This window comes from Myxocyprinus asiaticus, chromosome 16 (genome assembly GCF_019703515.2).
Source record: "Myxocyprinus asiaticus isolate MX2 ecotype Aquarium Trade chromosome 16, UBuf_Myxa_2, whole genome shotgun sequence".
Classification (NCBI taxonomy): Eukaryota; Metazoa; Chordata; class Actinopteri; order Cypriniformes; family Catostomidae; genus Myxocyprinus; species Myxocyprinus asiaticus.
The window spans coordinates 9,304,565-9,322,836 of NC_059359.1; the positions used below are offsets into that span (position 1 = coordinate 9,304,565).

The window sequence follows — 18,272 nt, forward strand, 5'->3', positions numbered from 1 at the left end:
TATGCATCCAAGTGCATTCACTCCTAACATCTGGTCAAAAGTTCAGTTTCAGGCTGCAGATGATGTTTGGACCACTCAAAAATGCTTGGCAGACATGTGAAAATGGTAATCAGTACATAGATTCAGAATTGTTCATGCAAATTTTTATTTTATCATGGATGGCAGTGATTAAATGATGCTTGCCATTACTTTGAATCAGAATTATTTATGCCAATTTCTGATGTCTCAAAAACATGAATAACCAACACTCCTGGAAACAAACAATTTGATTAAAATGAAAAATCTGTCCCATCATCCACATATGTGGACAATGATTTTTAGGAAAATTATTTGGTAAAAAAAAAAATATTTTTGCATGTTTCTTACGGGCTACTAGGTTCAAATCAAAAAGGGGAATGGAAAATGCACGCAGCAGTCATGCTCAGGTGTGAGGAGGTCAAATGAAGAAAACATGCTTTAAATTAAACTTTACTATTGCTAATAAATAGGTTTTATAGTGAACACCCAAAGAATCTGAGATTGAATAAGAACAATTCAAAGAAAACAAAATAATTGTATTAGCTAAATACAAACAGAAAATGGGACCATTGAAGACGCTAAACACTCCGCATGCAAAACAGTCTAAAAGTGTCATTCAATTCAGTAGATATAAATATATTTTTAATGGCATCAAAGCTATATTGCTGTACATGATCAATATATTCAAAAACAACAAAGTGAACTTTAAATCATGAATTAAAATAATTTAATACTGAGAAATGTACATTACACTGGGAGAGAACAAAAGTAACAGAGTATTCATATCAATACAACTAAACATCAGATATAATCAAAGAAATAGGAAGTAGACAAGTTTCCTGAAGACAGTTCACATGCATCATTTTTACACATTCCATGAACAATTGCAGGTATTTTAATGAAATGGAAAGGACACTTCAGAATTAAACACATAATACTACAAATACCTTTAATAACACTATGGCAGTGATTCCAGTTTCTCAATTTAATTTGAAAGAACTATTCTCATTAAAATCACTATAACCATGACATCAGGAAAGACAGTTGAGGAACGGAAGCATTGTGCAACCTAGCACAACCTTGTCTGTTGCTATTTCCTGATACTAAACACTTGCAATTCACTGACAAATGAGAAGTCAGCATAACACTGGAGGAATTCTGAACACTGGTAATATCAGTAAACAGAGAATGACACTAAAATATGATCGAATTAACAAATTTTACGAAGGTATAAATGACTACTGAAAATGTGTCTGAGCAAGACAATATCTTACTAACAGAAAGTTCAAAATATTGTTTCACAACAAAATACTTTTTCCAATAATACATAACCTTGACCGTGATTTTCATACATAAAACCTAAAAGTAACAAGCAGTTTAACAGATGACTTATCAAATTAAGTAGGTAGAATTAATAACATATTAAACTATATCATAATCCTCCCTCAAAGTGTATGTTACGTTTGTAAGTCACTTTGGTAAAAACATCTGCCAAAAATGTTAATTTTAAAACTTTAAAAAAGGGGTTTACAAATCTTAAAAACATTTATCCAAAGATCGACCCAAAAATAGCTGAAATAAATTATATAATGCACAAAAAGTGAAATGACTCAGGTATATGATGCTGAAATCTTTCAACCTTTAAAAAATATCTGGACCTTAACTAAACGGCAAACAGCAGCACCATGGATGGGAAAAAATCACAGTCTGATTTGACACAGTTTAAACATCTGTTATATCTTATCAAAATAAAACAGACACCAAAGTGGCAGAAGCAGATCTCAAGAATAACAGGACTGATCATTACAAAAATAATCATTGCTGTGTATATATACACACACGTACGTATCAAAGACAGGACAACAGCAGGGACTAATACATTTCAGGAGGAAAACTGCTGTTATCTGATATCTTTCACTGTTTTGGGAACTCGAAGGACTTTGTAAATGCTGTTTTGAAAGATAGTGGAGAAGTGGGGACGTGAATCCTTAGACATGAGAGTACAAAGTGGCACTTTTCCTGCATTTTGGGGGTCCTCCACATCCCAGATCTCAGGCATGCTGCAACCGGGCCTGGATATGATTAAAAAAAAAAGTGTGTGTGAGACAAAATAAATTATTTATTAAACCTTGTGGTATAAATTCAAAGTATGTGACTTATGATAAGGCCTAAAAAAGAAGCTGCCATTTACTTTGACCGTCTGGTGCACCACGAGTCCTCTAAGATGAAATAGTCCACTTGCAGCTTTATCAAGTTCATCTTTACGGCACTGGCTGGCTTTCGGCTATACATGGCATACACCATCTTTGTTCTTTCTCTGAATAAGACGGACAACATAATAAATAAAAAACACACACTTTGAATCTGCACTAGCTAATTGAACTTCATCACAATAGTCTAGTATTAGGTAAATAATTTGATATAAAAAAGTATCATAGCTAGAAAAAAAACACATGCTAAAGTATGTCTACCTCAACCCTGCATCCTCATAGTGTGGATGATTGACGATGGCTCTACCAGTGGACAGTTTTACACTTGCCATGGTGGGCATTGCACCAGCAAACACAGCATCTACCAAAATATTAAACACTCTAAGCGAGGCATAATTGATCTGCACCATCAATGTAGCATGTACAAAAAATAGGCCTTTTTCTAAAAGGGTGGAAGTTCTCACTAGGGCTTGTGTTGTCCTTGATCCACTCCAGGAGCTCTTCTTGTGGGAAGTTACTGAATTCTCCTATGATGCCCCATTGACTCTGCAGGTTGGCTACTCCTTGGATTGCCATCATGGACAACATTGCAACGACTACCATTTGGAGTTTAAATTTCTCTCCTATCCAGCCAAACAGCTGCAATTAAACAGACAAAAAATATTTGCAGTGGAAAATGTGTGAGTAAAGTCATTTATGTCCCTAATTTGGGACAAGATGTGGCTTTATTGCATTGCATCAAACTAATATTCTGAAGCAGTGAGTGTAGGTACAGTAGGTCACTTATAGAGTAACTGGTCACCTGTTTGGAACAGATTAAACAGGACATGATGCACATGTGAGGAGTAAGGAACAGCTTCAGTCTCATAATGAGTACAGCCAACACTGCAAATGCCACCAGCTGTAGACTGTGATACACCAGCTATAGACACACCAGAGACCAACAACATAAATTCCCCCTGTGGGTCACTATATCATTCATGACACACTCAAAATGAAGTCATTCCACCTGTCTATATCAATGTCAATATCGTTAAAAAGAACAAGTTTGAAATAAAAACGATCTTACCACACCATTCGCCAACACTTGGGTCCTGAAATAGTGAAGTGGAAAGTTTAAAAGGAGAGAGAGTAATACAACCCAAAGAAATGGTCAATGAATCGTTTTTAAACATCAAAGTATTTTCCTCATAAAACAACGTACACATATCTTTTAAAATCTCTATTTCTTTTTACTATAGTGATATTATTTATTGTATATATTTGACTGTTTTGTATATTATTTCATTGTATAATTTTATTTCATTTTAATGTTTATATATACAGTATATATATATATATATACACACACACATATATATATACAGTATATGTATATATATATATACACACACAGGTGCTGGTCATATAATTAGAATATCATCAAAAAGTTGATTTATTTCACTATATACACATACAGTATTATATATATATATTATATTTTTTTTTTTTTCAGGTTTTTAAAGCCTTAAAAGGATATAATATAGGATATCAATGATTTATCCCCATTTTATTATATGATTCAAGTTAAATATGAATAAATTATTTCTTAAGGTATATGTATAGTAGGACGATTAATCGTCATAATCACAATTCTTTGTTTGGTATGACAACCGTCAGCCAAATTTCATGATTGTGACAGTCCTAGTCTCAAAAATGTATACAAAATACTTACTGCTCTGTTTCATTTTCCTCTGACTCGCCTGTCTTCCCGTTTCTGAGAAACATAATAACATCCCGTATAGTCTGCATTCAGGAAGCAAAAGGAGGAAGGCTTTAGTATGTAGATAACTTAGTTGTCTTTTTACCCATAGCTTGAGGAGAAAGACACATCTGATAAACTCCAAACTGACTTAAAGGGGTCATGACATGCCCTTGTTTTTAATTATTATTTTCATGTTCATTGAGGTTCTCTTATAATATTAGTCAAGTTTTTGTTGCACAAAGAAGTCATATATTTGTAAAACATGATAATTTTCCACCCCCATTCTGACTCTCTGTCAGAAACACTCAGTTTTGTTGCTGCTTCTCCTTTAAAACTTGTAAACGCCCACTGTTATGATTAGCTCTCTACTTGCCATCTCACTGCTCACCACTACTAGGCAGGCTACGGAAGTGATAAAGGTAAAGTAGATGTTGATGTGCTGGACAGTATGGCATCAGAATGTGGAGGAAGTAGAGAACGAGTCATTTTGGCAGCTTGGTTTCAACAAATGCTCTTTTTGCAGTAAGGAGGAAGCTTTGAGTTCTGAAACTTACAATGTGTTTTTATAGTACAATGACCTCTTCTATGTTAAAAGACAAAGGAAAACTGGATTCCTCATGTCATGAACCCTTTAAGATTGGCATCAAACCTAGAACATTGGGATACTAGTTGAACAGATACAAGTGAGGCAAATTTACTATACTAACGAAAGGGAAACTACTAAATCCATTATGTAAGTAAGATCAACTCACCCTTCCAGCAATAAAACCCACAATCAGCACATTAATTGGAAGCAGCAAGGTTTTGATGTAGCGGAATAGAGTCTGAAAACATTCCGTACAGTAAAGAAAGTTTTAAGGGGTGGTTGGTGGTAAGAAATCTTATAACATGAAAACAATCTGTGTATATGCGACAGAACACCCTAACCAGATTACTTACATCTGCTTCAATGAAGTCAAACTCTGCTGCACATGTGTACATCATTGTGTCAAAGTCTTTGTAGCTTGTGAACTTGGATTTGATCAGACTGCTAATGTGAGCCTACACAAAGAAAAATGTCTTAAGCACTCAGAAATATTCAATGGACTCTTCAGGCTAAAGCTAAATGATGTTCACAGCAAGAGAAAACAGCACTGCATGCTGCACACCACAGTTCTCATCTTACATCATCTGATGCGCCCAAGATCACCGAGAGCATGAACTTCAGAATTACAGTAGAGACCACCCATGTGAGGCACTGCATGATCTAACAGAAACAACAACAAAGGATATGAGACATTGCTCAATTCAGTCAGTGCTGCAGAGCACATTTCCAGTGATGCATAAGTCAGTAATGGATGTTCTCTCACCCATGTGAACAGCCCAGGTTTGAAAGTACCAACAAAAAGGTCCCTGAGAGCAATGACCCCCTGGAACAAGAGCAGATCAATCACTTAACCTCAGATGACACTGGCTGCTTTCATACAGTATGTTTGTGTTTGAGGTCATCTTTTTGTTTAAACTGTATCTGTGCTCAATTATTTGTCAAGGAGTCATCAATATGGCCTTGGCAGGGCTAAGACAGGCAAGTCATGTTTATCTATGTATAACATTCATTATATCAGCCTCTGATGTACATACAAACCATTCATACTATGTGTGTTTTTCTGAGCAAGTAACAGGTGAGTGTGAACTCAGCATTAAAGGGATAGTTCACCCAAAAATGAAAATTCTCTTATTATTTACTCACCATCATGCCATCCCAGATGTGTATGACTTTCTTTCTTCTGCTGAACACAAACATAGATTTGTAGAAGAAAATCTAAGCTCTGTAGGTCCTCACAATGCAAGTCAATGGGCACCAAATATTTGAAGCTCCCAAAAGCACATAAACTGTAGACAAAAAAACCCATAAGACTTCAGTTGTTAATTATATATCTTCAGAAGACATATGATAGGTGTGTGAAAGAAACAGATCAATTTTCAAGTCATTTTTTACTATAATTTCTCCTCTCTGCCCAGTAGGTGGCGATATGCACAAACAATGTGAATCACCAAAAACAAAAGAATGTGAAAGTGAAGACTGATAGTAAGAAAGGACTTAAATATTGATCGTTCACACACCTATCACATTGCTTCTGAAGATCCATATTTAACCACTGGAGTAGTATGGATTACTTTTATGCTGCCTTTATGTGCTTTTGGAGCCTTACAATTTTGGTCACCATTAACTTGCATTGTATGGACCTACAGAGCTGAAATATTCAAAAAATCTTTGTTTGTGTTCAGCAGAAAAAAGAAGGTCATAGACATCTGGGATGGCATGAGGGTGAGTAAATGATTACAGAATTTTCATTTTTGGGTGAACTATCCCTTTAGCCCTCAGACAGGAAGTCCATCTGTCCAACTCACCCAGATGGAGACCAGTGAAGAGGCGTAGAAGGACGTAAGTAGCATTGAGTTCCCGAACATTAGAAGAAAACAGACGGCCAAGGAGACCTGTAAGGAGTGTTTCTAGTCATTTCTTCAGTAAATTAGAAATGACAACATGAAAATTCTGGTGAAAAGCACCACTTTTTTATCAACTCCATTTATACTGAACCAACCTCTGTGTAGTCGCATGTTTATGAGATTTCCCAATGCACTCTCATTCTAAACTCACAATCCATCCATAAAGTCTATATTACTTAAAACCCATTACCATGTGTGTCACTAAGAGGGACTGCATTTTCGTTGGGCTCAGATATCCAAGGATATATGAAGCAAACAGGGAGGCCACCTATAAAACACATGAACGTTTTGTTATAACATCCTTTGCTGTATCTTTCTGCAAAACAAATTCTCATCATCGTAGAAATTGAAAATGGGAATGCAGAATGTTCCTGAAGCAGGAAATCGTTATCTACAATAGGTTTACTTCAGGCAGAAATTTGACAATTACAAAGACTCTGAAGCTGGAGAAAGATTACAATATAAACAGTATAAATCTGTATTAATATCTCTTAGGAGCACTTCTATCTAGTGTAATAATCAGGTGCACCCAAGCTTCCATGTCAAATCAAATTGCACTAAATTATTTCAGTGAAATGTTGCAGCAACTAAATATATTACAATTGGTGGCTTGCCTTATGTCCTTCCTTTTTCATATATCAGCATTTAGACACTGGTGTGAGTTTAGTTCAGTTTGCCAGTGATCTTGTCTTCTCTTTCATCACTCACCTGGGTAAGTAAGACGAACTGTGCAAACTGCCAGGGCAGCATGAAGAAAACATTAGAGATACCCAGCGCCATCATGGTATTTCTGCTTGGGTTCTTTGTCCTTCCATAATCAAAATAATAATTAAACAAAATCACAAAGACCCTAATTTTATAGACTAGTCCAAATGTGTAGTCTGTAAACCTTTAAGTAAAATACATAACACATAATCCACACAAAACTGTGCTGGAACAATTGTGGAGATGCAGGAGATTAGTTGGAGAAAAAATACATGCAAATTGCTTTTATGTTTAATGTCATGCTTTAAAATCGGGAAGGAAGTGTGGTTTTCATTAAGCATAAAATCTGTCTGATCTAGAGCCATCTCAAATGATAGTAAAGATAGAAAGAGTTAACATGGACTAAAAGTGCAAAACAAAAACTGACCCTCTTTATATTACGTCTTTAACTACTATGTACTTAACCATTTGTTATGATGTACGTATTTTGTACATACGTGCTGTTGCCTTGTACTTACAATTAAAGTGCATGTATTTAATTACATCTGAAGTTACCCGGTTAACCTTACACCTAACCCTCAACCAAACCCTACACCAACCCTAACCCCTTAACCCTACCACTACTTGTAAGCCTACCTGTACCTCAACCTCCGTTTCAGCAAATGTGAATCTTGTTAGCATTTTTCAGAACATGTAGTTACACAATAAGTGCTTTGTATTGTATGTATATTAATGTTAGTACGTAGTAGTTAAAGAAACCTGATGTAAAAAGTAGGACCAAACAAACTACTATGATCTAACGATTACAGCAAATGGGATAAATAGTGAAGAAATCAATTTACCGGAGGATGTACGTGACCAGAAGCATCTGTAGAACCAGGAAGGGGTAGGAGAAACTTTCTCTAAGGGGAGGGGTCCACATGACCCGTGTGCTCTGAGATTCAAGGATTTAAGAAGAATCAAATGTTCTTTATACTGCAGAAGTCTGCAAATAATAAGTGGTGGTAAAAGCAGTACACTCTCTACATATTCTTAAAAAACAAATCTGCTTTACCTCTCCATGGTTAAAGAAGAAACACACAACTGTAACAGTGCCACCAAGTCGACTGCCACTATAAGAAAAACATAACTGATGATGAACTTGTTTTATTTTTAACATGGAACCTTTTGATTTACTTTTACAAAAAGCCAGGATGTTTTGATCAACCACTGAAAACTAAATCAATCTCAAAGACATGCTTTCTTTCAGTAGTGAACATCGTACTATGATTCTCCTTTGAGGAGTGTAATATGAGTCTCTTTCAAGGCAAGTAAGTCTACTTGGCGGCTATCTTTGGAACACCCCTGGGCAGCTATTTTATATGGATACAAGTGGCATAAAAGAACAGCTCCTATCTACTTAAATGGGTAAAAACCAAAATCTCAGAAACGGTTGGTCAAGACTACGTTCAAAGAACATATTTTAAATCAGCAGTTAAATCTGACAACAATGGTATCTTAAATCAGGGCTCGACATTAAGCATTGTCATGTGCTTGTCCTTCAGAAAGGTAAACTTGTCATTCACTTTACTTGTCTGGTAAAGACAAGTAAAGTTACTTGTCTGAAGGAAAAAAAAAGGAGAGAAAAAAAAGAGAAAAGACTCCATTGCAATTATTACAGCTAGTAGGGATCACATTAAGAACAGTGCAGAGAGATGGTTAAATTATTACTCACCCTCAAGCTTCTATGAATTTCTCTCTTCTGAGAAACACAAACTTAGATTTTTGACAGAATGTTAGTCACAGTCACTATTCACTGTCACTGCATCTTTTTTCTTCTTCTCAATAATAGTGAATGGTGACTGAAACTAACATTGTTTCCCCTTATTAGTTCCATGGAAGACAAAAATGTAAATTTAAATGTGTGATCATGATTTCCTACATATATTGCAAAAATACAATTCATGTCTTTGAGCTAAACTTTTTTATGAGGAAAAAAATTACTGAGTGCACCTTTCATTAACATTAGATAATGCATTAGCTATTATGAACTAACAATGAATAATATTATTATTCAAAAAGCGAAAAGCAATAATTATTATTATTCAAAATTGTGCTCAATCCTGCACTATTGAGCTAATTTTCATTATTGAGGTTTTAATCAGGCAACTTATCCGGTCGGGCAAGTAAAATTCTCTTTAACTTGCCCCTTCAAAATTCCACTTGCCCCGGACAAACGTTAATGTCGAGCCCTGATAAATTGTGCTTCGTTAGCTCAGATCAAGCTAAAAAAACTACATTTTTCAGGCTTGTCTGGCTAATGCATCTTGTAAAAGACATTTTATCTCAATGAGTTTTTTATCCTGGTTAAATAAAGGTTACTACTACTACTACTACTACTACTACTAATGTGCATGCGCATTCTCGAGTTGACTGACAGGCGATGTCTGTATCCGAAAGGTGATAGGCTCTTTACCTGTAAGGCAGGAGTTCCTTTTCTACATCCACCATATTTGCGATCCAATTTCTCCCATTCATTTTAAAGGGATGGTTAACACAAAAATTAAAATTCTCTCATAATTTACTCACCCTCATGCCATCCCAGATATGTATGACTTTTTTTCTGCAGAGCACAAACGAAGATTTTTAGAAGAATACCTCAGCTCTGTAGGTCCATACAATGCAAGTAAATGGTGATCAGGCTTTGAAGCTCCAAAAATTCACATAAACAAGCTTCAAAGGTCTGGTCACTATACATTTGCATTGTAAGGACCAACAGAGCTGAGATATTTTTCTAAAAATCTATGTTTGTGTTCTGCAGAAGAAAGAAAGTAATACACATCTGGGATGGCATGAGAGTGAGTAAATGATGAGATAATTTTTATTTTTGGGTGAACTATTCCTTTAATAAAATAGTCTTTAGTGTGATCTAGGACATCAAGTGCTTCATTACCTCAGATATGTTCCATAAATGAAGAACAGGCTCATCATTGCTCCATTTAACAGGAACACAAAAGTCACATAAAAGTATGCAGGGTCCCCCAAACCTGAAAAAAGCCACTCAAGTTACTATAATATTTTGGAGTTAGATGCTTCTTGTCTTCACTTGTTTTTCAGAATAAAAACACTTAAAAAATAAACTTCCATATTTATAAGTGACTGTGTGTTCGCAGAAGTGAAGGTGGCAAAAAAGTTGAAACATTTCATTATAAAAACAGCTCTGTTAGAACATTTCTTCACCTAAAAAGTGTGAACACTTCCCCTTAAGAGTGTTGTGCAAACTATATATAAAGCATAAATTATTATGAGTTAGGGTTAGAAGATTATGAAGTAACACCACAATACATAACCTATTCTAATCTACAATCAAGACATTTTTTGTTGTTGCAAAAACACAGTAAGGAATTAAAGGTGATGCTAAATTTAACACTATGAAATGGACTAACTTTTATGAATCAAAATATAGTGTCTCATGAAGACACGATAAACATCTGAATATTTAACATTAAGTACAAAGCTTCCCTAATACCTTCACAACTCTCCACTGGATCCAGTCCCTCCCCTCTGTTGATGGTCCAACACAACTTGGTAGGGATCCCGAAGAAATTCATTGTGCTGCTGTATAATCTGTACCAGCTGGCCAAGAACACCTGCAGTTCAAGAGACAGAATAGGGGACTGTAGCAAACACTTTGGCATGGCAAACAGATTTCATTCATATTCAGAACAGACGAAATAGAGATGTGACAAGACTTCTCACCTCAGGGTACAAGTTGAACCTCTTTAGAGTGTTTATCACTAAAGGGTATTCAGTGAGCCGGTCGTTCATAATCATGTAAAGACCACTCATGAAAGAAGGAGCCTTGATGATGGTTTTGAAGTATGAGTAATACAGCCCCTATAGAGACAGAATACCATACACCACTGCAATAACAATCGAAACTAGCAAAAGGCCATGTGGTGTATAATAAATGGTTTAATAAGAATGCTTGTGTTCAAACTAAGGATGTGCCAGTGTGGTTGACTAATCGACTAGTCGTCCAACAACTGACTAGTCGATTAGTGGGGTCGACTACAAACAAACTAAAATTTTTAGTGGTGGTGGTTTCAATACATGAGGCATTCCTCAAATTAATTAAAAGATGCAACTTCTTGGAGAGCGTATTTGCATGATGAGAGCTTGCCGTGTTTAACAGTGGATAACATTCAGCCTGGTAAAATCTTCTGCAAGAAGTTTAATCTCTTTAATGTTTTAGGTTTTTTTTTTTTTTTTTTATCACCACTGCTGTTACAGCAAAGCACCGCATCGACAATACATTTCAAGACGATCACTGTCAGACATTAAATCCTCTGCTGTGAGTAATGTTACCGAATTTGTGAGGTGGTTTGGAGAAATGAAAGTATTTTGCTGATTCTGTCTGACACTGCTTAAATAAATAGTTGCAGTTAGAAAGGTTTAAACTGCTTGATGTCGTGAACTACATGTACCCGCAATATTATCTTGCAGTTCTGCGCTTTTGAATGTGCAGCGAGGATCGCCCTGAAGCACACGCGGTTACATTAAAGCGTGCCATTCTGTGTTAAGAATGCGCATAAGCAGTTTTGTGCCAGTTTGTATTGGAGCCTTTCTTATTTCTTACTTTTCCTACTTTTATCGTTTTGTGCAATATGATGTTAGATATTTAACTGATTTATTTGTTGAATATCCGTTCATTACCATATTGAAGTGCTGAGCTTAGCGTCCCTATATCCCTCTGAAACACGTCTGATCGGAGTCACGTGATCATAACGGATCCTAATTGTACATTATTCTTAACACCAACTAGTCGAATAGTCATTCAAACAACTGACCGACTAGTCGATTATGAAAAATGGTAGTTTTGCACATCCTACGTTCAAACATGGAATGTGAGGAGGGGGAGCAATCACACCCCTACTTTACTATGAGACAGATGTATAACAGATCATTGGACATAAATAAAAATAAAAAATGTAAAATATATGTTGAATAAGACACAATATTAACCATCTCTGTTCGAAAAGCCATCTCCTTCTCCAAGGATGACATGTGTGAAAAGTGTCTGTCATTTTCAAATAGGTGTGAGAGATGATACCTGAGAAACATGCAAAGGAGATCATTACTTCTGTCACAATCTCTGTAGAGGAACATTAAGATCAGATTCAAAATGTCTAAAACTACTTACCAGTGTGAACATCCCGCAATTACAGCTGTGGAGAAAAATATATCAGTTAGGTTAGGTGTGATTATTTTGCCCAGGTCAGACAGAGTGATACGAGGTCACACTGGAGGACTCTTTTATCTGAGCAACCAGAATGAATCCCTACAAGGTGATGTGGCTAATTTTTGAGAAGGATATAGCTGCAGGCAGAGCTCCAAAAACAGATATAGGAGAGATATAGGAAAGATATAGGAAGCCCCTAACTTAACCCGTTCTCTAACCTTAACTGTGAGTGGAGTTGGCGCAACCCCTTTTTGGAGTTACCTCGCCCTCTTTTGGAGATTTCCACCCCCATTTGGAAGTCTCCAGCCTGCAGCTATTCATCTTCTGCACCAGAGAAACTAGCGCGCAGCCATCTTGAAAATGTTGTCTTTCACCTTCCGATCCAGCATTGTCTGTACACTGATGAGACAAAACATTGACCACCTGCCTAATATGCTGTTTGTCCTCGGCAAAACTCTGAACACTGGACTCTGAAGGTGTCCTGTGGTATCTGGCACCAGAACATTAACAGCAGATCCTTCAAGCACTGTAAGTAGCAAGGTGGAGCCCCGTGGATCTGACTTGTTGGTCCAGCACATCCCAGAGATGCTCAATCATACTGAGGTCTGGGGAATTTGGAGGCCAGGGCAACACCTTGAACACTTCATCGTGTTCCTCAAACCATTCACGAACAATGTGTGCAGTGTGGCAAGGCGTATTTTCCTGCTGAAAGAGGCCATTGCCATCAGGGAATACCATTGCCATGAAGGGCTGTACCTGGTCTGATGTTTAGGTAGGTGGCACATGTCAAATTGATGTCCACATAAATGGCCAGACCCAGGGTTTCCCAGCAGAACATTGCCCAGAGCATCACACTCCCTCCACCGGCTTGTCATCTTCCCAGAGTGGATCCTGGTGCCATCACTTCCCCAGGTAAATGGTGCAAACATACAGGCCGTCCAAATGATGTAAAAGAAAACGGGACTCATCGGAACATGCAACCTTCTTCCACTGCTCCAAGGTCCAGTTCCGACGCTCGCGTGACCATTGTAGGCACTTTCGACGGTGGACAGGGGTCCTCATGGGCACCCTGACCGGTCTGCAGCTACGCAGCCCCATACGCAGCAGGGTGCAATGCACTATGTTTTGTGACACATTCCTCCCGTAACCATCCTTAAAATTTTCTGTGACTTGTGCCACAGTAGACCTTCTGTCGGTTCGGTCCATACGGGATAGCCTTCGTTGCCCTCGTGCATCAATAAGCCTTGGGCGCCCAACACCCTGTCGCCGGTTTGTAGTTTGTCCCTCCTTGGACCACTGTCATTAGGTACTCACCACTGCAGACTGGGAGCACCCCACAAGCCTTGCCATTTCAGAGATGCTCTGACCCAGTCATCTGGCCATAACATACTCAAACCAGCCCGTCTGGCACCAACAATCATGCCACCCACTGAGATCACATTTTTTCCCCATTCTGATGGTTGATGTAAACATTAACTGAAGCTCCTGATCTGTATCTGTATGATTTTATGCACTACACTGCTGCCACACTTTTGGCTGATTAGATAATCGCATGGATGATTGTTGGTGCCAGCCGGGCTGGTTTGAGTATTTCTGTAACTGCTGATCTCCTGGGATTTTCACACACAACAGTCTCTAGATTTTACTCCGAATGGTGCCAAAAACAAAACAAAAAAACATCCAGTGAGCAGCAGTTCTGTGGACGGAAATGCCTGGTTGTTGAGAGAGGTCAACAGAGAATGACCAGACTGGTTTGAACTGACAAAGTCTACGGTAACTCAGATAACCACTCTGTACAATTGCGGTGAGAAGAATATAATCTCATAATGCTATTCTGAGATGCGGGTTGGCGCTGTTTTGACGGCACGAGGGGGACCTACACAATGTTAGGCAGGTGGTTTTAATGTTGTGGCTGATCGGTGTATAGTCACCATTGGTTTACAGTGTAACGAATTAAAGTGATTGGTTGCTTGCTACAGTTCACATGTGAACATTATACCGGAAGTCAAGGTTTAAACTGGTAGTTTGGTGTTGTTACAGAATAAAATCAACCTTGGAAATATGCACAACTTTTGTGTTTACAAACCAAGCTGTTATAATACTGATGCTGACAACATGCTAGATGCTAATCTCGAAGACCGTTAGCTACCTAGCGGCTAATATGGAATAAGCCTTACCGAGAATAAACACTATTACTCCTCTTGCAAAAGCAGACGGACTCAAGCCCAATTTGTTTCGTATGAACCCAGGAAAGAGTCCGTTTTTGCTCTGGAAAGCCGAGATTTTTCCATCTTTCCCACGCCTGCTTTTCCCAGACACCGATAGACTCCTGTCCTTCTCACTGCTCTGCTCCTTAGAATTTGGTTTTCTCGTTTTAACTACCATGTTTTCATATTTCTGCCCGTGAAAGGGATCAACAGAAGCCCAGAATCGTGCAAAATATGTCGTTTTATTCTTTCAGGCGCTTCACGTATGTAGTCCAGCACAGTTTGAGTGTTTTAGGACTTTGCTGATCTGTTGAATGAAGCAGTCATCGCCCCCATCTGGACGCAGCGCCAGAGAGTATTCAGCAGAGACGGGCCAATTCTGTCTTAATGAATGGGAGAAATTGGAACGCCCAACGGTCAACGGGTGTAGAAAGAAAGTCCCGCCTTGCAGGTAAAAGAGCCAATCACCTTTTAGATACAGACATCGCCTGTCAATCAACTCGCTAACGCGCATGCGCCTTAGCTATACAAGCAGGAAACGTAAGTGTTTTAGCGTAGTAAGATGTAACGAAGCACAATTTATGATACAGATATTATAAGATTTTATTGCGTAATCTTAATCTTGACCGACTGTTTTTGAGTTTTTGGCGTCCCCCCATTCAAGTAGATAGGAGCTGCGCTGACATGACTAGAGATGGGCGATACCACTTATTTTCGTTTCGATACCAAGTACTTTTAGGCCAATATCGATACCAATACTGATACTCCTATTAAATTGAATTTTAACGAATTATTTTGATAAAATTAGTAACTTTATTATTACTTAAATTTTTTATATATTTATGGGCCTAAATAGAAAATGATTAGGCCGCTTTGTTTAACCTTTAATAATTAGTATAAGCCACATATAAAACCTCAAAATAAACCGTATATATTATTATATGGTTTCTATTACTAAAACCAAGTTACCATATGGATACTACAGTAATTGTATCAAAACCTTGGTTACTGCCAAAAAAAAAAAAAAAAAAACATGGTTACTACAGTCGTGGTTACTAATACAATATTACTACAGTAAAGCTATGGAAAGTTTTCATAAGGGTATAATTTATTAACGAGGATTACAGATCATTATCAATGTTTTAACAACTCTAAATTTAAATAAACCTGTAAAAATGGTCAAACAAGCCCATTATAATACATGTCACGTCTAGGTTTGTCATTACTTTGTGTGAATAACTCCAGATGCTGTTTTTCTGTCATTACAGCAGGAAAGCACTGCCCCCTCTTTGAACGAGCGCCATGACTATGAGTGCTGTCTGACTGCTAGTGTATTTTAGCATTTCTGCAAGTCAAGATGAGTGGAAGAAAAAATATTTCCGTTGCCATGCAACAATTCAGTAATATAATATTTTTTTTCCCACTTCGAATCTTATGAGTTTAATATTCATGTAATCTAAATAATAAGATAACTTATTATAACTAACTAAACTAAATAAATAAAAACTAAAAAATACTCAGAATCTATATTTTTTATGTGAGGATCGATATGCTTGATACCACATCAGTATCGGAAGTATCGATCCGCCCATCCCTAGGCATGACTGGAAGTAGCCTTCCGAGAGCGTTCCAATGATGGCCGACAGACTTGCTAGAGAAACTTTAGCAGCACTTAACGGTTCAGTGTGAGCATGAGTTACCATGGCAACGTATTTAAATAACCTGTGGCACCGGAGACCTGTAAGTTACCATAGTAACGAATTTCCTTAACCGAATACCTGTCGATAACCATGGTTGAAACACGTTCTGACTGGTTCACACTTTTTAGCGTCAGTCTGCGCTGATTTTGCCGTTTCAGGTTAAAAAGAACGTCAACTTTTAAAGGGATAGTTCACCCAAAAATGAAAATTATCTCATCATTTACTCACCGTCATGCCATCCCAGATGTGTATGCTTTCGTTCTTCTGCTGAACACAAATAAAGACTTTTATAAGAATATCTCATCTCTGTAGGTCTATACAATGCAAGTGAATGGTGGCCAGAACTTTGATTATCCAAAAATCACATAAAGGCAGCATAAAAGTAATCCATAGGACTTAAGTGGTTAAAGCATAGATTATTTAGCAGAGATGGGCCACTTCTATTAAAATGAATGGGAGAAATTGAAACTTTCAATGGCAGCCATCAGTCAAGTATGTAAAATGGAAGTCCCGCCCTACAGGTAAAAGAGCCAATCACCTTTTTGATACAGACATCGCCTGTCAATCAACTCGACAACGCGCATGCGCATTAGCTATACAAGCGCCAAAAAAATAGTTTATAGCGTACTCTGAGGTAAAGAAGCACACATTTATGATACCAGTGTTGTCAGATTTTACTGCTGATTTAAATATGTCCTTTGACTGTAATCTTGACCAACCGTTTAAGAAATTTCAGTCTTTTCCCTATCAAATAGAGAGGAGCTACACTGTCATGACTGGAAATAGCCTCCGGAGAGCGTTCCACAGATGGCTGACAGTGGACTGACTTGCTAGAAGGACTTTGGTTAAACCCATGTCTTCAGAAGTGATATAATAGCTGTGGATGAAAAACAGATCAATATTTAAGTCCATTTTTACTATAAATCAACACCTTTTACCAGCCCCGACCAGCAGGTGGCAATATGCATAAAGAATGCAAATCGCCAAAAAATGGTAAAAGTGAAAGTGGATATTTATGGTAAAAAAATGACTTAAATATGAATGTTTCTCACCCACATCTATGTGTTCTGTATTTACTAGGAGATTTGTTCTGTACAGTGTGCAAATACGTTTTGTGTGTGTTTTCAAATGTATAAATATGTTTAAATATATTAATACAGTATATTTACCTAGCGAGTTTAGTGTGTGTGTTGTTGTTGTTGTTGTTGTTTTTTAAAATGGTACTACAATAAGTTGGATACAGTTCTGAAGCAGACAAGGAGCTGGAACTAAAACACGAGTTTAATTAATCTGTTTAACAACCATATATTAATACAAATGAATTAATGTTAATTATCTGTATGTTAACGGCTTATATGTTTTACACGTAATTGCTCGTAAAACACACGTTTGTACTTATTCTAATACAGTCGATTTACAATAGATAAATATATTCGAAATGTAGAGCCATTTCTTAAACGTGCCAAAAGTGAAGTGTTATCAAAAGACTAATAAGCCTCAAAGAGAAGATAAATCTGTACTAAACGAAAGCAACCACTTGGCGTCACTGTGATACTGTAAATCGCTTATATCGTTTAGGCCATACAAGGGTTTTATTTGTTTATATAATTTTATGCTTCTTACATTGAATATATATATTAGAAATTAAATTATAATCTAAGCTTTTTGTGAACAACTATATGTTTCAAGTAGTGAGTTTAGTTGTGTTGTTGTTGTTTTTTTTTTTAATTTAATTTAATTTTATTTTTTTTATTTAAATTGTACCTCTATAAGTTGTATACACTTCTTAAAGGACCTGATGGAACTAAACCAACAGTTATGATGAGTTTAATTAATCTTTAATTAATCATGTTGCTATCAGAGCATCAACAATTGCTCTACATGGCAAGAAACAAAGACCCAAGAGTATTTTTCTCAACAGGGTATATCTAAGGGAGGAGCACAGTTTGTTTTTACTGTTCCTCTTTACTGTAGGCC

General features: G+C 37.1%; 2 protein-coding genes across 2 annotated transcripts in view; one reads left to right on the plus strand and one right to left on the minus strand.

Annotated features, from left to right (window-relative positions):
* The window catches only part of LOC127454186 (sodium bicarbonate cotransporter 3-like), a 249,611-nt gene that overhangs the window by 66,393 nt on the left and 164,946 nt on the right, over positions 1–18,272 (plus strand). The gene's annotated exons all lie outside the window — the stretch shown is intronic.
* Positions 723–14,983, minus strand: LOC127454192 (probable C-mannosyltransferase DPY19L1). The gene is made up of 22 exons (XM_051721222.1): positions 14,566–14,983; positions 12,350–12,374; positions 12,172–12,259; positions 10,906–11,043; positions 10,676–10,796; positions 10,100–10,193; positions 8,222–8,279; positions 8,010–8,101; positions 7,171–7,270; positions 6,653–6,730; positions 6,364–6,450; positions 5,322–5,381; positions 5,138–5,218; positions 4,912–5,013; positions 4,725–4,796; positions 3,943–4,013; positions 3,298–3,322; positions 3,031–3,150; positions 2,693–2,867; positions 2,490–2,589; positions 2,210–2,335; positions 723–2,090 (listed from the first exon to the last, which is right to left on the minus strand). Exons 1-22 carry the CDS (start codon positions 14,771–14,773, stop codon positions 1,919–1,921), a joined length of 2,193 nt encoding a protein of 730 aa, XP_051577182.1. The 5' UTR covers positions 14,774–14,983; the 3' UTR covers positions 723–1,918.

What these genes read in the sequence shown, in the direction of transcription:
- LOC127454192 (XM_051721222.1), bottom strand. Translation starts at nt 14,773, where the DNA reads ATGGTAGTTAAAACGAGAAAACCAAATTCTAAGGAGCAGAGCAGTGAG. An exon ending in AACCTGGGCTGTTCACATGG is followed by an intron (nt 5,219 to 5,321) that starts GTGAGAGAACAT and finishes TGTTTCTGTTAG; the next exon opens with ATCATGCAGTGCCTCACATG. An exon ending in TATGAGGATGCAGGGTTGAG is followed by an intron (nt 2,336 to 2,489) that starts GTAGACATACTT and finishes CGTCTTATTCAG; the next exon opens with AGAAAGAACAAAGATGGTGT.